Here is a 21,297-nt window from a genome sequence, read left to right as displayed (position 1 = left end):
ATATCATGTAATTTCTCCCTTAAATTTCTCATTTTCTGCCTCTCAAAAGCTATCCTTTAAAAATTTTTTTTGAAAGAAAAAGGAAAAAGAAAAAGTAATTCAGTAAAATTGAGTAATACAGCAAAAAGAAATCTGACATTATATTCATTATTTCACACTTTTATACCTTTATCTCTAAATGATTTGGGTAGGGAATCAGAGGAGTATCTTCTCATATCTCTTTTTTGGGGCCAACTTTATTCTTTGTAACTTCACAACATTCATTTTCAGTTGTTTTGTGGTAGTTATTCTTTTCTCATTGTAATCATTGTACGTATTGTCTTCAATCTCTGCTTATTTGCTTAATTTTCTCTCATTCTATGAAAGTCCTCTTATGCTTCTTTTATTCATTATATTGGTCAATTAAAAAAATTACAGCACAATAATTACATTATTGTATCACAATTTATTTAGTCACTTTTCAATCAGTGAACATCTGTTTTTTCCCAGTTCTTGAGGTCATAAAAAGTGCTGCTGTAAATATTTTGGAAACCATTCAGTGGGTAACCATTATTAATGGTTCTATAACTATGAACCATTTACTGAAAAAGATAAAAGTAGGATTAATTATAAAAATCCACTGCTAAATCTGGATTATATTCTTCCCAAAATTTACATATCTTTGGATGAAAATAAGCACAAACTTGTCAGAACCTATAATTGTGGTCTTATAACCCCAATGACTCTATTCCTGAATTAATCAGAGAAGCAGCTGAAATTGTGACTTAAAAATTATTGATAAATAAACACATGTAGTAAAATATGTAAAATAGGAAAGAAAGCCTTAGTCCTTAATTTTGTTGATTACATTTTGTAGTTCATCAATATTGTGATGGTGAATGGTTCAACAATGGCTCACTTTCTATTGGTCATGTAAGAGGTGTCCAGAGTAGTTGACAAAAATGAACTCCTATGCAACTGACTACAAATGTAATTCAGAAATATTTCAAAAAATAAATGAAATAGAATCGAATAAGAGAACTCCCATTTTTCTAAATGAATAAGACAACTAGGTGGCAAAGTAGATAATATTTGGCTGGGAATCAGAGGACTGAAGTTCAAATTGAGCCTCAAACACTAGATGTATGCCCCTGGGCAAGTCATTTAACCCTTTTTGCCTCAATTTACTTATCTATAAATGAGAAGAAGAAGAAAATGACAAACTAATCCAGTATCTTTCCCAAGAAAATCTCAAATGGGATCTCAAAGGGACAAACAAACTGAATGAAACAAGAACAACAGCAACAGGTGACTACGCTGTTCACAAGGATCCTTTAATATGGTTGAGTGGCCCAGTTTCTATTTTGAGTTTGACGTCACTAGTGTAGAGGATGGTAGTGGTATAAAGAAGGCAGACTGACTAAGAACACTATCAGGACAATGTAATTAGGGGGGAAAATTGTTTACCAAACAAGGTTTCCTGATAAAGAATGAGGAGCTGTTGGAAATATGAAGCTTTCACAGAATGGTGCTAGAAACTCACAATTTGTTCAATTCACCTTAGGCCAGTCATTCTTTCACCACTGATAATTAAGTGATGGTTACTGTCTTCAGTTAACAATTCACTTTTTCTTTTCTGAACAAAACAGCATTAAATAAGAAAAGCTTCTTTATTAAATTATTCATTAGCCATGAATACATTTATGAGGCATTAGCAATACCAAATATGATTCCACAAAAAATACATTTTGATGTCTTAGACACACTAGTATAAACACTACTTTTGAAAACTTTACATTTAATTTGAATTTGTGAAAGTAAGTTAGAAATATTATTTTTCTTTCTTTTTTTTTTCTTCTTTAGCTAAAAGGTTTCAGTGGTTCAGAGGGAAATGCTTTATGTGATGAACAAAATAAAGAGAATCAGTGTTTGGAAAATCAGACTGATGACAAGAAGATAAAGGTAAAAATTGAGGTGTTTTCTTTGTTTCTATTGTTAATGGGTCAGGTTTTTTTCTTTGCTGTCTTGTGCAATTGTTTGAGAAATTGTTTTGAAAATTATTCAGTTTCATTTTCTATATTAGAATAGCTTTATATGTTTGGGGAAAGATATTTTGCTGTGATAGTGTAAAGAAAATAAGTAATGTACAATGTACTTCATGTCTTTGGATTAGAATGCTATCTTCTAATGGGCCGGTGAGATCTTCAACATATCTTTTTGTGAGCGATGGATTTTTCCATTTGGGGCTTGGTGTTTGAGTGAGTGGGAGGTTTTGTTTTTACACTTTATTTGTTAAATGATTGCTATTTTTTAAAACACTTAATAGTATTTTATTTTTTCAACTATGTGTAAAGATAGTTTTCAACATTAATTTTTGTAAGATTTTGAGTTCCAAAATTTTCTCTCTCCTTTGCCTCTTTCCTTCCCAAGACAGTTAGCAATCTAATATAGAATATATATGTGCAATCATGTTAAACCTATTTTCATATTAGTAATATTGTGAAGGAAGAATCGGAACAAAAAAGAAAAAAACACATAAGAAATTAAAAAAAACACAGCAAGAAATATGAAAATATGCTTCCAATTGCATCCAGATTCTATAGTTTTTTTCTCTGGATGTGGATAACATTTTTCTAACATGAGTCTTTTGAAATTGTTCTGGATCATTGTATTTCTGAGAAGAATGAAATCTTGTCATAAATTATTACACAACATGGTTGTTATTATGTACAATTTTCTGGTTCTGCTCATTTCATTCAGCATCAGTTCATGTAACTCCTTCTATATTTGTCTGAAATCAATCCTGCTTTATCATAACTTATAGAGCAATATTATTCCATTCTATTCATATACCACAACTTATTCAATTATTCCCTGATTGATCAGCAGCTCCTCAATTTCTGATTCTTTTCCACCAGAAAGAGCTGCTATATAAATATTCTTTGTACATGTGGGTCTTTTCCCTTTTTTATGATCTCTTTGGAATACAGACTTAGTAGTGATATTGCTAGATCAAAGGCTATGCACTTTTGATTGTTCTTTGGGCATATCTTCAAATTTCTCTCCACAATGATTGGATCAGTTCTTAATTCTACCAATAATGCAGTAGTATCCCAATTTTCTTCAATATTTCTTCTCCAACATTTATCCTTTTCTTTTTCTGTCATATTAGTCAATCTGATAGGTGTGAGGTGGTATCTCAGAGTAGTTTTAATGTGCATTTCTCTAACTGATAGTGATTTAAAGCTTTTATCATGATTGTGGATAGCTTTAATTTTTTCATATGAAAACCATTCAAATTTTTTATTTATTTAATTATTTATCAACTGGAGAATTGTATTATAAATTTTATGTAATTTTCTGTATATTTGAGAAATGAGTTCTTTATTAGGAATACTGTCTGTAAAAATTGTTTCCCAGCTTTCTGCTTGTTTTCTAATTTTGGTTGTACTGGTTTTCTTTGAGCAAATACTTTTAGTTTAATATAATCAAAATTATTTTTTTGTATTTTATAATATTCTTTATCCTTGTTTGGTCATAAATTATTTCCCTTTTCCATAGAACTGATGGTAAATTATTCCTTGCTTTCCTAATTTGCTTATGGTATATTATCCTCATGTCTAATTTACATACCCATCTTGAACTTCTCTTAGTATACAGAATGAGATATTGGCTTATGCCTGATTTCTGGCATACTATTTTCCAATTTTTTCCAGCCATTTTTGTAAAATAGTAAGTTCTTATTCTAGAAACTGAAATCTTTCACTTTATCAAATAGTAAATGACTATGTGAATATAGTCATTTACTACTGTGCACTGTGCCCCTAACCTATTCAACTCATTTTTCACTTTATTTCTTAGCCAGTACCGTATTGTTTTGATGCTGATACTTTATAACATCGTTTTAGATTTGATATCACTAGGTCTTTGCATTAAAACAATAATTCCCTTGATATTCTTGACCATCTGTTCTTCCAGGTGAATTTTGTTATTTTTTTTTAGCTGTACAAAATAATTTTTGGTAGTTTGATTGGTATGGTACTGAATAAGTTAATTAATTTAGGTAAAATTGTCATTTTTATCATATCAACTTAGCCAGCCATGAGCAAGTGATATTTTTCCAGCTGATTAAATCTGACTTTACTAGTATGAAAAGTGTTTTTTTTTAATAACTTTTTATTAATAGAACGCATGCCAGGGTAATTTTTACAGCATTATCCCTTGCATTCACTTCTGTTCCAATTTTTTCCCTCCCTCCCTCCACCCCTTCCCCCAGATGGCAAGCAGTCCTTTACATGTTGAATGGGTTACAGTATATACTAGATACAATATATGTGTGCAGAACTAAACAGTTTTCTTGTTGCACAGGGAGAATTGAATTCAGAGGGTATAAATAACCCAGGAAGAAAAACAAAAATGCAAGCAGTTTATATTCATCTCCCAGTATTCTTTCTCTGGGTGTAGCTGTTTCTGTCCATCTTTGATCAATTAAGGCTCTCTTTATTGAAGAAATCTACTTCCATCAGAATACATCCTCAAATAGTATCGTTGCTGAGGTATATAATGATCTCCTGGTTCTGCTCATTTCACTCAACATCAGTTCTGAAAAGTGTTTTGTAATTGTGTTCATATAGTTCTTGGATTCATCTTGGCAGGTAAACTCCCCAATTTTTTATGTCATACACAGTTCTTTTAAATGGATCTTCTCTGCCCATCTTTGTTGCTGGCTTTGTTAATAATAATAATAATAATAATAATTACATATATAATTATTATTATTATTAACAAAGCCATATATATATATATATATATATATACACACACACACACACATATCAATAAAGAAATGCTGATGTTTTTTGTGGATTTATTTTATATTCTGCAACTTTGCTAAATTATTAATTTTTTCAAGTGGTTTTCTAGTTGGTTCTCTAAATATATTATTATATCATCTGCAAAGAGTGATTGTTTTATGTTCTCATTGCCTATTTGAATTTTTTAAATTTCTTTTTCTTTCCTTATTATTCTAGCTAATTTTTCTACTATAATATTTAATAATAATTTAACAATATTTAATAAATGCTAACAATGGGCATCCTTGTTTCACTCCTGATCTTATTAGGAATGCTTCTAATTTATCCTCATTACAGATAATACTTGCTGATGGCTTTAGATAGATGCTGCTTACCATTTTAAGTAAAACTCCATTTATTCCTATGCTCTCTAGTATTTTCTAATAGGAATGGGTGCTGCACTTTTGTCAAAAAGCCTTTTCTGTATCTATTGAGATAAGCCTCTCTATTGGTTTTGTTATTGACATGGTCAATTATGCTAATAGTTTTCCTAACATGTCTTAATAATGCTATGTATTCCTGCTAAAATCCTACCTGTTCATTATATAATATCCTTATGATAAATCTGTATGATTTATTTGCTAATATTTTATTTTAAACTTTTGCAAGTCATTAGGGAAATTGATCTATAGTTTTCTTTGTTTGTTTGTTTGTTTCTTTTTTTTTGGGGGGGGGCTCTTCCTGGTTTAGGTATTAGTACCATTTTTCTGCCACAAAAGGAATCTATTTTTCCAAAGACTTTATTGGAATACATTGTTCTTTAAATGTTTGGTAGGATTCACTTGTAAATCTATTTAGCCCTGGAGATTTTTTCTTAGGGAGTTCATTGTTAGCTTGTTCAATTTCTTTTTCCAAAATGGTGTTTTTTAAAGTATTTTATTTTCTCTTCTCTTAATCTGGAAAATTTATGTTTTTGTAAATAGTCATCCATTTCACTTAGATTCTCTGCTTAATTAACACACAGTTGGACAAAATAGCTCCTGTTTTGGTTTTTTTTTTTTTTTTCTTTAGTTTCTTCTTTATAGGTGGATTGTCATTTTTAAACTAAACACAACTTTGTAGGTTTCTTGCAGCCCTCAGTCCACACTTTGGATTATATTGCATTTCTTTGTGATTCTCTGAGTCTTGTAAGAGGTAGCTACCCTTATTGATTTACTTGAATTATGTGCAAGTAACCTTGAAATGGCCATGAAAAGATCAAGCTTTATGGAATATGTTCATAGAACATATTTATACTATTGTGTTTATAGATTTATACTATTGTGTTTAAATTGTTCCATGGTATAATAAGAAAAAAATAATACACCTACACCAACAATGAAAAGACTGTCATTTTTGGAGTCAGAAGATCTGTGTTCTAATTCTGTGTCTGCTCTTATTACCTATGGGACCTGAGCAAGGCATTTAATTTCTCTGGCTATCCATTTTTTTAGTAGTAAAATGAGAAAGTAAGACAGAATAACCTCTAAGGACTCTTCTAGCTCCAGATCCAAGATTGCATAATCCTATAATGATCTTCAAGACATGGAAAAAATAAGAAACATCGGTGATTATATTTTGGAATAAGAGTCTTATAACTTTATTCTCAGAAAAATGAGCAGCTTAAAGTCCTTGAAGGGCAGTATCCTTTTTTCATCTCTGCTTTCCATATATTTTGAAGAGGAAAGTTATCCATGTTGGCAGGAATGTTTTGAATTCTCTCTTGCTCCCTCTCCTCCCCTCCTCCCTTTCCTTCTTTTCCTACCTCTATCCTGCTATTTTACTTCCCCTCTTCCTAATGCTTCTCCTTCTCCTCATTCTCCTGCTCCCCCTTCTGTTTCTCCTCCATCTCCTTATCCTCTTCCTTCTTATTTTAGCATGAAACAGAGAAAAATCACATTAATTGCCCTCATGAATACTCAAGAAAACAATATATGGAGTGCTAATATGTCTAATAGAATGTTTGTAGGTTTTCTTCCTGAAAATGTAGTCATCAGACTTAACTTTAGGATTGTGTGTGTGTGTGTGTGTGTGTGTGTGTGTGTGTGTTTTGTGGGCCTTTTAAATACTAAGCCTATGAATAGGACAGATGTTAGAGGTTGTACCTTCTGCCTCTGATAAGTATGCTGCCTTCCTGTAGCATTGACCTCTAAGGTTTTTAATTTTTTATTTTACTGATGACTTCTTTTTATAGTAGTATATAATTTTCTTTATAGCAGCTAAGTAATACAGTAAATAGAGTCCTGGGTCAGACACCCTATTAGCTGTATGACCCTGGGCAAGTCATTTAATTTCACTTATCTCAGTTTTCTCATTTGTCACAGAAGGGATAGTGAACCACTCCAGTACCTTTGCCAAGAAACCCCCAAAAGGAGTCACAAAGATTCAGGCATGACTGAAAAATAATTCAACAACAAACAATAATTCTTTAGGAAAATTATGTAGTCTGTTTTTTTCTTCTTTCTTTGTAAATAAAGATCTCTCCATCTCTTGCATGAGTTTCTTGGTTTTTTTTTTTCACATGTCAACCTTTTGGGTAAAATTTAGTTTCGAATTATTACTTGAGAGATATACATTTGCTCCTAGTGTCAGATATGAAAAGAATCCTTACCTGTCCTTATCAGAATGGAATTCTCTCCACTCACTTTCTTTTTCTATTCATTTAGAAAAATATTTTTTTTACTGAATATTTTTCCCTAGTTACATTCAAAACATATTTTTTACATTTTAAAAAGATTTTTGAGTCCTACGGTTTCTCCCTTATCCCCCCTTCATAATTAAGAAACCCAATGTGAAGTTATACAAAACATGTCCATAATAGTCAGGTCATAAAAGAAAACATACATCTCCCACCCAAATGAAAATAAAAACCTCAAGAAAAATAAAGTTAAAAATAAAGAGAGAGACAGAGAAAGTAATAGAGAATGCTCCGATCTATATACAGACTTAATCAGTTCCTTCTCTGGATATGGATAGGATTTTTATCATAAGTTCTTCAGAGTAGGTGTGTACATGATTGTACTACTGGATTCTCTCCACTCTCAACTTTCATATACTAATTCTTTAGCCTGCTCCAGTTTAAATGTGACAGAAGATAAATTATTTTATATCTTCCAAATATACTCTCCTTCTGTGCTCTTTGCTGTTTTCACAAAGCTGATTGTCATCCCTCATCAGCTTTGTGATGAATTCCTTCCCTTTCTTTAAAGTCCAGTACAAATGTTACATCTTGAAAAACTCACCTGCAGTTATCATCTTGGCCCTGTGACTTGATCACAGAACTTAGTTTTACAGCCATCTAATGTTCTTACAATAAATCACAGTTCAGTATGGTACAGTTGAAAGTGTATTGAATTTGGAGGTAAAGAATCCAAATTTGAAATTTGAATCTTTCATTTACCAATGGTATGGACTCTGGGTTTGTTTCCTTACCTGTAAAATGAAGAAGTTGAACTAAGTACCCCTAACAACCTTTTTGCAGTTTAAAAACATAAGAATCTATCTTTATTGCTATTTCATTGACTTTTTTTCTTATTCATCTACTTTGCTTCAGACTTCATGAGAATAGGAATTAAGTGTGTGTTGGTTAGCACATATCACAGTTTTATGTAGTCAGTAAGTACTTAAATATTTGGTGAATTGTGATCCTTCAGAAGATTGACAAATAACTTAGAGAGTAGTTTCTCTCCCCCTTCTCATGGTCTTTATTTTGGATTGTTTTTGAGTGGGTCATAGAGTTGTCCTTTATCATGTAGTCATTGTCAAAGGTACTATATGTTTGGTACTATAAGCAAACTTAGGAGTCATCTAGCCTAATTCCATCAATTTACAAAAAAGTCATTAAGATATAGTAAATTAAGTGACTTGCCCAGGCACACAGCTAAAACATATCTGAAGTAGGTTTTAACCCCATGTCTTCAATTATTCTGCATCGAGCTCTCTATCCAATATACTTTTCTGCTTTTCAAAACATTGTGTATTAAATTAAAGGAAAGTATTTATATTCTGTCAGTCAATAAGCATTTATTAATGGCAAACCATTGCTGTGCTTAAAACTGAGGATACAAAGATGTAGGTTCTTTCTACTATTCAGTATGATGGCAAAATTTTACAAATCATGGGCTTTCACAAATTGGTCAATTTAAAAAAATATTTGAGTTTTTCTTTTTTTTGTTCTCATATGGTTCCTCTTATTTCTTTGGAACAATTTAAACAATTCAGTCTCTTAGCACTGCTGTTCTTCACTTTAAGTAAATTTGATAGATGGAATGTTGAAGTTATACATAACTAGTACTCCCTTAGGCTAGACATGAGGTCATAGAGCCTTTGACTAGAGTAGAAAGCAGTGAAAATGGCAAGGAAGTGATGAATCTTAGTGATATTATCTTAGCTCACATGTCTTTAGATTTTTTAGGGTTTACAAAGTATTGTCCCTACAATATTCCTTTGTAAGTAAACATTTGAAGTATTATCATCCTCAATTTTACAAATGAGGAAACTGAGGCTTAAAAAGTTTCATTATTTGCTTAGAGGCACAAAATAGATAGTAATTATGAGAACTTGGATGTTATATAAGAAATATTGAGAGAATATGGTGACAGACTTTTCAAGGAGAGTATGTAGAGGAGACATGACAATCACCTTCTGATATCAGAAAGTAGTTATTTAGAAGAGAAATTGGGCTTATTTTGTTTGGCCTATGAGAGTAAAATTTGAATTAATGGGTAGAACTGCAGAAAAAATTGTGGATTAATTGAAGGAACTTTGGAGAAGTTACTTACCCTTGTCCAGGGTTTATTTTCCTCCTCTGTAAAATGATAGCATTTGACTAAATAATTCCTGAGCTCTAAAAGACCTAAAATCCTGTGAATTAGAAATGGATTCTTGATCAGATGACAAGCTGTACATAGATAGATGGCAAATTCTATCTTTATTCTTTAAAAAAAGGGGGGGAAAGCAATGGTTAGATTGGAGTTAACATTTCTCATTGGAAAAAATGCAAATGAAGGAAACATAATGTCACAATGGAAAAGACACTGACCTGGGGGGTCAAAACATGAATTCTCATTCCCATTCTGCTACTGCCTCACTATAGAAACTTGGGCAAATTTCTTGACTTTTATGTATCTCTGTGTTATTAGACATAAAATGAGTAGGCTGGACTAGATGATCTCATTGAGCTCTGACATATGAGAGCCTAGAGGAATAATTCATTTTGAATTATATAACATCTTGAAGTTAAGAAATTTTAAAGCCTGTCTTGTACCACATGTTAGATAGGGGGATTTTCTGGCTAAGGACTGGCTTGCGTCCCCAATCCTTTGTAGAGACCTTGAAGGATGTGAAAATCTGATTCAGATCCTTTGTGTCATAATTCTTCCCCATCACTGAGCCATGGTAGTGAGGGTTCTTGAGAAAATAGTCCAAGGGAATCAATTTTATAACTCACTATATGATGGGGATGGATAGACAACAATTCACATGAAAAAAAGGAGCTGGGGGTTTTAATAGATTGCGAGCTCAAAGTGAATCAATAGTGTGATCTGAGAACCCCAAAAGTTAATATAAGCTTAGATTGTCTTAACAGAACCATAAGGCCAAAAGGGATTGAAGGTTTGCCTTTTTGGACACTGCCCTAAGCAAACTATATAATGTAGTTCTTTATTAATTTGGGGTACCATATTTTAGGAGGGCTATTAACAAGCTTGAAAGTATCTAGAAAATGGGACCAGGATAAGGAGAGTCCTGGGAATCAGGACAAATAAAAGTATGAAGGAACCGGGAATGTTTAGCTGTGCTTAGCACATAGTACTTAATAATCTAGGCATCTAGGAGGTAAAATGGATAGAGTGAGTACAGGTTTGAAGTCAGAAAGACTCACCTTCCTGTGTTCAAATCTTATCTCACATCTTGGGCAAATCACTTATCCCTGTTTACCTCAGTTTCCTCATCTGTAAAATGAAATGGAGAAGGAAATGGCAAAGGACTCCAGTATCTTTGCCAAGAAAACCCCAAAGGGGATCATGAAGAGATCAACAGGATAGATAGCCCCGACCAAAAAAAGGAGCTTTATAAATACTTTTCCCTTCCTTTCTCCCCCTATAGGTCCTCAGGTACATCACCTAACTTCTCAGCCCCAATTTTCTTATTTTTAAAAACTCAAAAGAGTGGATAATGCTTAGCACAGTGCTTGACACCCAGTAGTTTCTTAATATATATTAATTGACTGACTGACATGATAGCTAGCTTCAAATATATGTGGGAGAGCGATTGGGATTGTTCTGCTTGGCTCCAGGCAGCAGAATCAAAAGTAGTGGGTGAATGTTGCAGAGAGGTAGATTTTGGTTTAAGAAAAAAAAAAAAAAAACTCTTGTGAAGACTGTCAATGAAACAGACTTCCTTGGGTGGGAGGGAGTTCCCCAGTCCTGGAATTCTCCAAGTGTGGCTGGATGATTACACATTTGGGTTTTTATAGGGGAAATTCAGATTTGGTACAAATGGGACTGTTTTCTTGAATCTCCTTCCATTTCAGAAGTTCTCTGTGTAATTCTGTGACATGAAACCTTTTCTTACTTATGGCAGCTATTTGGAGCAATAGATTGAGAGTTTTACTTGGAATCAGGAAGATGAGTTCAAATCATGCCTTAAAAACTTATTACCTGTGTGATCCTAGGCAAATCATTTAATCTCTATGTGCCTCAGTTACCTTAATTGTGAAATGGGAATCACAATAGTTCTTACCTCACAGGCTTGTTGAAGCAGCTAATGCATATAGTGCATAGAACACTGGGCTTGGAAACAGCAAGACTTATCTTTATGAGTACAAATCTGGCTTTAAACACTTATCTAACTACATGACCTTGGACAAGCCACTTAATTCTATTTATCTCAGCCCCTCATATATAAAATAAGCTGAAGAAGGAAATAACAAACCACTCCAGTGTCCTTTCTGAAAATACCCCAAAAGGGGGTCACGAAGAGTAAGACATGACTGAAATGACTGAACAATACAAACATAGAGGATTGTTGTGAATATTTTGACATTAATGGTAAAGAGCTTAGCATAGTGCCTCATAGTAGGAGCTTAATAACTACTTGTTCCCTTCCACTCTCCCCCTTGCCATTCCAGAGAAGTTACTTAATCTCTCTGAATCTCAGTTTCCTTATATTTAAAATGAGAATAATAATAACACAAGTTGTGAGAATGAAATTGAATAATGTGTTAAGTATTTTGCAAACTTTAAAATGCCATGTATACATTATCATCATCATTGTTATTATTATTTTTAATATATTTCCACAAGCAATTTAGGTTTTCATTCACAGATTCTCCATAGTAACTTCACTCTCACACTACAGACCTGAAAAATCAATAAGGTTTTGGGGCATAGAGGTCATGGAAGTTTCTTACTCAAATTAAAGACATGGTTTTGAGGCCTCCTTTAGTGTTTTAGAATCCCTCTCCTTATCCTTTCCCCTTTAATTGGGTGCTTGGGGTTCAACTAATCTGGCGGAGTACTCAATCAGGAATATGTAACATGATGATGTGCCTGTAATGATAAATAATGTCTTTTTATATAATATTTTGAGATGCATAGAGTATATTCTTCACAGCATCTCGGTGACATAGGTAGTGTAATATTATTCTAATTTAATTGATGAAGAAACTGATAAGCAGAAAAATTCAATGACTTTGCTGAAATTACATTAAAGAGCCAGAATGTGTCTCTCTCATTCTGTGTCTCCATCTCTGTCTGTCTTTTCTGTCTTTCTCTCTGATTCTGTCTCTGTCTCTGTTCTGTCTCTCTGTATGTCACTGTGTCTTTTTTCTGTCTGTCTCTGTCACCCTCCTCCCCTTCCCTCTCCCTGACTCTCTCTGCCTCAGTCTTTGTCTCTATCTCCTTCATAACCCTTTTTCACTATTGTCATTCAATCCAAGTGGTATAGTAGAAATCATTTATCTAGAAATGATTATAAATAAGATCTGATATACTGATTCTGTGTAATTATAAGAATCAGAATGATAAGGTAGCAGTCTCTCATGACCTCTCACTCCCAATATGTTGTAACTTCTGACACAGCCACACATAAAACAAAAGAGAATGGGGTTCAGATTGTGTTGTCAAAGACATAGCTCTAGCTAATATTCTGGTATAGCTTTATTATGAACTTTTCTATATTTGTTGCGTTAAAGATCTCAGGCATCTTATAGCAGAGTTGCTATAAGACTTTGTCAAGAACACATACTATGTTCAATACATACAAATGCAGGTAAACTGGGAAAAGAAATCAAGAATTGTAGATCCTTCTAGCCACATTGTTTCATGAAAGAGTTCTCATTTAACTTTTTACCTCTCCTTGTTTTTTTCTTTTTCTTTTTTTTTTCATCTCTCTCCCCTCTTCCTATCTTTTCCTCTGCTCTTTTTTCTTCTTTTTCTTTCCTTTCTCTCTCTTCTCCCCCTTTTCCCCCAAATGTAACTTCAAAGTAGGAGTAGTCTTCAGTCATCTGACCATATCTATTGTTTAGATCCTTGCTCTGGCTTTCTCAATATGGTAAAATAAGATGAAGGACTTAATCTTAAAGGACATTTAGTTCAATATTCTGTTTTATGCCGGTGTAAAGAGTATAAACTTAACCACTGTCCTAAGGCATTTACCACTCACTGATTAGGGCTTTGTTCTGACATTGAAGATATCTCCAGATGTAAGATATAATTACCCTCATTATGACTACTTCTCAGAATTGTTGATTGAATCATGGTTATTCATATACCTGAGTCTTGTCCTTCAACTTGACTTTTAGTGAGAAGAAGGATGACAGGGAAACTTCTATTAAAAAAAATAAAAATGTATGTCCTTGAACTGGACTTCAAAGGTGGAGAGGGCATAGAAAGTCAAATAGTCAAATTACACACCTAATCCAGATGTTTGCCTGAAGCAGAACCCTGTTTAGTGTAAAAATAACTCCAGTAAACCATATAATTCTAGAAGATGTAAGAACCACATGGCTTGAGACTTGAGAACGTCTAGATCATGATTTTGTTATCACAAGTAAGTTTATAGACAAAGAAAAAAATTTGGAGACCAATCCTCTTATATACTGAGAAGTTCCTGGACTTCATCAAAGAGTAAGGCTCCAGGAAAGGAGACAAGGTACTTGTGGACAATACTAAGTTCCACTATTTTAAAAAGTTCTAGACAGAGGCAAAGAATGAATGGGGCTAGAATTATGATGTGAAGGAATAAATCTGAACTTTGCCTTTCACTAACATTTTACATTATGTATACTGGGAAAGTCTGGAGGAATCAAAGGTTGATACTTTTTAGAGAAAGGAAAAGTTGTCTTGATGTTTGTAGAATACATATAGAAGTAACTGGGAATAAAGATTTCACCAGAGGAAGAAGAGTAAAATTGCCAACATTTCCATATAATTCACTTTGTATAGAAAGATACTCAACTCTAGGGTGTGAAGGATTGAATAGGTTTCTAGGGAAGATGGAGAATCTCCAATGGGAGAAAGAGTGCTATCCTAAGTAGTTATGTGAGCAGAGACAAGTATTGTCTGTATTTTGGTTTATTGTTTGTTTGGGGGAATGGTTCTATAATGTAAAGGCTATTTATCATATATATTATTAGTCTAACTTCTTATGTAACAACTGAGCAGTCTTAGTTTTTTGTGGAGACCAAGGAATGTTACATTTCAATATTCCCAGGAGAAACATGGAGTAGGAACATTAGCCAAAAAAAGCTAAAAAAAGTTTGAAGAAGCCTCTAAGATTCTACTGGGTCCGGGTAAATTGAGAGTTATACTTTTGGTTACATAGAGAAAACCCCTCTCTGAAAATCTTGCAGAAGTTTGAATACTTCATATTATGGGGAACTCACTTTTAACACAAAACAGTTCATAGCATTTTCAGGCATGATTGTTAGTAACTCTTCCTTATTTGAACTACCTTCCTCCAGGAAACTTATACATATTCTCTTGGAACAAAGCAAAATACATATAATTTATTTTCTACATTCTTTTTTCCATTTTGATATTTTTCTTTAGGACAAATCATCAGATTTTGAATTAGAACTAAGATCAGTTTTGGGTCCCTTTGTTATCTTAACTGTCCTATTCTTGGATGTGCTTCAGTTTGTCAAAGGTTTTAAAATGTGGTACCAGGAATGAACACAGTTGTCCAGATGTGGTCTATCCATTCAAAGGTACACTGGGACTATTACTCCCTCATTCCAGACACTATTATGCTTTTCTTAATATAAACTAAGATTGCATTAGCCTTTTTTTGGCAGTCCTATTATGTGAATCATTTTGACCTTGCAGTCCACCAAAACGTACTTATTTATTTTCAAATGAACTGCACTTTTCTTTCATCCTGGGCTAGAACAGTTGATTTTAGATTGATTTCCATTCAAAGTTCATTTTCTTAGATTTTTCCCAGGAATCCTATCTGCTGAAATCTTTTTGAATCTGTATTCTGCTCTCTACCATAATCAGCTCCCCCTTCCAGACTTATGTCATTCATGCAACTCAATTTTGATAAATATAGCTTGCCTATCTTCATATATACTGAGTTATGAAAAGAACCATAGGATCTCAGAGTTGGAACTGTAAAGGACATACAGAGGTCATCTAGTCCAAGATCCTTAAATACATTGAGAGCTCAAGGGACATGCCTAAATTCTCCCAGGTAAGAAGAGAGAGATTTTGACTCCAAATTGCTAACTTCAAATATAGAAGTCTGTTCACTGTTGATACCTTTCTCCATGTTGACACCAATTCATTAATCAGTTCTCTTTGGTTATAATCATTTAGCCAGCCACAGATCCACCTAACCATACTAACTGGCTGAGTCAGCTATTATAGCTGTCTCACATTAAGTAGGAAAGGGAGGGGGAGAGGTGGTTTGCAAGACTTGGCACTCCTAGAATAAACTCACACTGCAGCTAAGTATTCTGGCTTCTCTGACTGCCAGGATCTTCTCATTCTCTTCTTTACCTACAGATTAGTTAACTTTCCTGCAATAGGATTTCTGTCTAAGTTTTTGACTATGTTTGCAAAATCTTATTTTTCAACTTGACCTAGAAATTTATCTGCTTTAACTAACATAGAAGCAATGAATTTATCTTGAATGGGAATAGCTACTCAGATTCTGCTGCCCTGCTACATGCAACTCCTATTACTTCACTATAGAGACTCTTTTATTGCTCCCCAGAATAACCCTTATTACCCTTGATCTTGAATCACACCTCTCTTATTCATTTCTCACCTTGCCCTTCTGCATGTCAGGAGATGGGATGTAACATATTAGGTCCGCATCTCTAATTTTAATTCAAAGGATATGTTTTTCCTCCTTCCTAAATTGTCTTCTATTTAATGACTTTGTTTATATACCTATATGATTTATAGCTACGTATTTATATTAACTTTATGTTTATGCTATTTATATTTTAATATTTTCTTGTCTTTTCCATTAGAATATAAGCTCATTGCTAGTAGGAATTATTTTATTCTTTGTGCTTATACTTCCAATGCTTAGCCAGTGTCAGGCACCAGTGAATAATTATTGACAGATTGTTATTGATAAGTGACTATGACAGATGAAACTTGAAAATCTGTTTTAACAGCACTTTTTTTTTTCTACTTTAGCAGGTCAATAAGTTTCCTTTGCTTCCCCAAATTGAGACTGAAATAGTATAACTTGCTAATAATGGTTTCATTATGGTTCTTACTGATAAATATTTTCCTTTTTCCTGAAGTACTCATAAAAAAACTGTTTAACCATCCATTGTAGAATTTTTCTGGATCCAATATCAAATTTGCTGGATTTTTAGTATCCTGCTTCTCCTTTATAAAATGAATACAATTTATCTAGCTCAACACTTTCTTCTTCTAGGCTGGACATTTTCTCAACTCTTTGGGACCACAATTCTCTTTCAATCATACTTGATGATCTATTCTCTTCAACAGAGAAAATGAAAGTGAAAGAAGAGTTGAATAGTTCTGTCTTCTCTTTATCCTAGAGCTAGTGTGCTACTCTGGTATCCTTGTGATAATAGCAAAAAGTATAGTGGGTTCACTCCTTTTGGTAAACTTATGGGAAGATGTGGACAAGAATAACTCAGAGTGGAGAGATATGAATGGGTGGCAATTTGCTTTACTGAAGGGAATGTCTATCAATGAAAAGAAAGATCCATTTGAGAATTAACAAAATATTGTTTACTACACTATAGTGGTCCTAGCCTTACCTTATTCATATAGCATAATGAATTGAGTTAGATGATACTTCTGAGGACATTCCACCCCTCCTCCACTTTTTTAAACATAAGGAAACTCAGACATGAGAAGTTAAATGACTTTGCTATGATGATACAGTTAGGAAGTGGCTGTCAGGATTTGAATTCATAGCTTCTTCTTACTTGAGAGCTTTCATATATGAACAGTATCAAATCTGATGATTTTTCAACAAATAGAATATTAGGGTGTACCAAGAATACATTCATTGCTTCTTTTAAGATTGGGAGCCTCAGTCATTATTATTAAGATTATTATTGAAATGTACTTTGGATATAAACAACTGGTTGAATTTATACTGCCTTCTTGGCATATTTCTACAACTACTTAAAAAATCATTAACATCATCTTATTCAGTGGCCATTTGTGTTTTCCTGGGACAGCTAAGGGCTAGTTATGAATAGATTGCCAATCCTGGAGTCAGAAAGACCCCAGTTCAAATCTGACCTGAGACACTAGCTGTGTAACTAGCAAGTCATCTGCCTATTGTTGCCTCAGTTTCTCATCTCTAAAATGAGCTGGAAAAAGAAATGGAAAACCATTTCAGTATCATCACCAAGAAAACCCCAAATGAGGTCATGAAGATTTGGATATTGAATAATATGAACAGGAAAAAGATGATGCCCATGAGGCTGAATCCATAAATTCTTACTATTTGCCCTCATCATATTGAACCACATGGTTAAGAATATGTGAAGCTACAACATGTCTTCTGCCTGTAAAAGCATGGCCTTTCTGACTCTGTGGGTAAGTCCAGAAATTGGATGTTCAAGAATGCTTTGCCACTGCCCGAAATTACCATCACTTTGAGAACAGAATAGCTTTCTTTCTGCCTCTTCTGAACTGCTCATTATCCAATCACCTCCATTGTCCTAGTAATGGGTCATTCTTTGCTATATATCAGATGACTAGTAGTTTTAATAGTGGTGTCCTCATTGTCAAAATTAATCTTAGTGTATGGTCGTTATAATTTTTTGAGGAGGAGAAAAACATTAGTCTCCATTCTGTAGTGATAACCCTTTCTAAATTTAACTAGGGTGGGCTTAGATTTGGCTGGACTTATTTTGGGAACATAATCTGGCATAATAGACATATAATCAGAAATTTACAGGAGGATATATGGAGGGAAAATATATTGTCAAGAGGGAAGTACACCAGTCTTGGAATCAGGTGATGTGGAATATTAGCTAAGACACTAACTTACCTGACCTCACTTTTCTCATATGAAAAATGAGAGTATTGAATAGATGATAAGGTACTTTTTAATGCTAGAATCCTGGAGTCTTAGAAAATACTCTTTCATGCTTCGTGAAGTAGGACATTGCTTCAGAAAAAAGTCTGGATCTGCATAAAAATTTTAAAAAAATAAATGTTATGGGTATTACATGTAGCAAGTAATGCTAAACCCTATAAGAAATAATTGTGTAACTCATAAAGACATTTCAGAATATAGCTTTTTGTTTTCCCCAATAATAAGCCTCTAGTTTATTTGAAATGCATCTAGGTAATTTACATCAAGTTCAAGCATAATCACATTTCAAACCATTTTCATACTGAGCTTTTGAGCTTCAGGCTTGAGAAAGAATGTTTTGATTTCTGGAATCAATTCAATTTCCAACAACGTATAATGGAAATAAAACAAAACAAAAGTTGCTTTGTGTGGGGTGCTACTTGATAGCCCACAAAGTTTGCATAAACTTTGCTTTGTCAAAGAAAGAGAATTTGAACATTTTAACCTCTTAGTGTTAAAAAGGTATAATTTGGATAATTATAATTATCCTTTTATGCTTTTGATGACTTAAAAGGAAAAACTGTATTCTCCTCCATAAAAGCAAAATGATGATAAAGTCCAAGTAAATAACATTTATGGACTCTGATTTCTTTTTATTGTCACCAGTCCTTAAATTTTTAAAAGTTTCTTCTTTATTAAAATAAATGGATATGTAAGATCCTTTTCAATGATAATGCACTATGGTTGTATAATTTTGTATTTAACTTAGAATAAAGTCAAAGTACCAATTTATTCATTCAACAAAATATTATTAAACACATAATGAACATAACATAATACATAAAAATAATAATAATGGACTGCAGGGAAGGCACAAAGTTTTGATAAGACACTCTGTCTTCATGAAACTCAGAGTCTACTGGGGACAGGGAAAAGGAAACACAGAATTATTAGTATATTAATCACTGAATAGAGCAAAACAAAATGTTCTATGAAGTGGGAGGATGAAAGGTCACAAATGGAATGAGATATCAAGGAAGAATTCATAGACAAGGTGGCATTTGATTTGGCCTTTAAAGATGGATAGTAATTTAAGAAAAAAAAGAAGAAAATGTTTCAGATACCAGGAAGAGTGTGCAATGCTAACAGGAAGCTGTTCATTTTAACCATGTTGAAAAGTATATGGGGGTGAAAAATAAAAGACAAACCTGGAAAAATGGAGTGAAGCCAAATTATAGAAAGCTTTGTACACCAGGTAAAAAGATTTAAATTTTATTACAGTAACATAGAGAGTCATTAAAATTTTATAAGCAGAGGTGTTACATGATCAATCTATTCATAATGAAGATTATTGGCAGCGTTATGAAGGATGAATCATAGTGGGTTCATAGAAAGGTAAGAAGATGTGTTAAAAGAGTTGATGAGGGAGTAATAATGGCATCATAGAATTGTGGTGATAAGAAGTTGAAATTGACGTCATAGATGCTACAGAGATTCAGTTGACCAGACTCGGTGACTAAATAGGACAAGTGTTAAGTGATGAAATAATCAAAGAAATGCTAATATTAAACTATATTCTGATTATTTTTTCATCAACTAGGTGATGCAGTGGATAGAGTACCAGCTCTGAAGTCAGGAAGACCTGAGTTCAAATCTGACTTCAGAAACTTAACACTTCCCAGTTGTATGACCCTGTGTAAGCCCAATTGTCTCAGCAAAAAAAAAGAATTTAGTAATGAAAACAGACATTTTATCTTATTCATCCCTATAGTTCACCATACCAAGTAAATTTATTTTATTTGGTCAGCCTTTTAAGTACTTTTTAATCTGTGGGAGAAAATAGCTCAGATTATTTGGTCTCTTCAGATGAATCTCTTAGAAGTTCTGTGCCTCAAAGTTCTCAGAAATTCAGGTTAGTTAATTTTTTTTTCCTGGAATTACTTAGGGTGACTTAAGATTACTACACAAATTCATTTGTGCTAAGCAATAGATACGTATAAAGCTTATATGAGATATAGACCCTCCCTTCAGAGAGCTTACAGTCTAAAAGAGGAGAAACAAAACAGATAGCTTTAATGTACAATATTACATGATAACTGCATTAAAGCATTATAAAACAGAGTTTCTCTGTATGAGAGAGAAACAAGAACAATGAAAGGGGAACCAGGGAAATAGGAAGGCTTTGAAGACAAGGAAGGGGAGAACATCCAAGAAGAGGATTTGAATCTTGACTCTGCCACTTATTGCCTATATGCAATTTCACTCTTCTTATTTCAGTTACCTCACCTGTAAAATAAGAGTCAGACCAAATTAAATCTGAGGCTATCCACTTCTACTGAAGCATATCTTAGGTTTTTATATTTACTCTTATTTTGGCCAAAGAATATATGACTTACTTTAGATGACCTTAGTCTAATGATGCTTTCTTTAGATCATCTCAGTTTTCTTAATGGCATAGAAAGATATACAAATTTCTATTAGAATAGGGTGAAGAGATGATTGATGGTAAGAGAAGTGAATGGTTGGATCAGTTTTTATGGAAAATGCCCTAAGTAGTCAATATAACCAGATCTGAAAGCTAGCCAAACAGCAATGGATAACCAGTGAATGTATGTAATGTGGATTTGTAATAGATAAAATCAGCTCAGTTTTTGGACATTTTTCTAGTGATAGTGAAGAGCATGAGAGCAGGAGGAGAGAAATTAATGATGGGGGAGCCACAAAGATGAAGACTTGCAGATTGTGAAGAACGAAAGCCAGAAGAGATATGGTAGGGAGTGAGCTAGTTGGATATTAGAATAGATAATTTTGGCAACAAGATAGGTACAGCAGCAAGTGCTGTCATTATGGGAGAGATGGATTAGGATAAGTCACATTAATAATAAACATTTTTATAGTACTTTACTATTTGCAAAGAAAAAATATTCTTATTTTATTTTCACAATAATCCTGGGAA

At 33.3% G+C, this 21,297-nt stretch overlaps 1 protein-coding gene across 4 annotated transcripts in view; it reads left to right on the top strand.

Moving 5' to 3' along the window:
• The window catches only part of DLG2 (discs large MAGUK scaffold protein 2), a 2,591,935-nt gene that overhangs the window by 464,305 nt on the left and 2,106,333 nt on the right, over positions 1-21,297 (top strand). For all 4 annotated transcript variants that reach the window (XM_051987236.1, XM_051987235.1, XM_051987234.1 and 1 more), the window contains exon 4: positions 1,843-1,941. In XM_051987236.1, the coding sequence (XP_051843196.1) occupies positions 1,843-1,941 (99 nt within the window). The remainder of the gene's footprint in view (positions 1-1,842; positions 1,942-21,297) is intronic.

Source organism: Antechinus flavipes, chromosome 3, assembly GCF_016432865.1.
Source record: "Antechinus flavipes isolate AdamAnt ecotype Samford, QLD, Australia chromosome 3, AdamAnt_v2, whole genome shotgun sequence".
Taxonomy (NCBI): Eukaryota; Metazoa; Chordata; class Mammalia; order Dasyuromorphia; family Dasyuridae; genus Antechinus; species Antechinus flavipes.
This window is presented reverse-complemented; position numbering and strand designations above follow the sequence as displayed.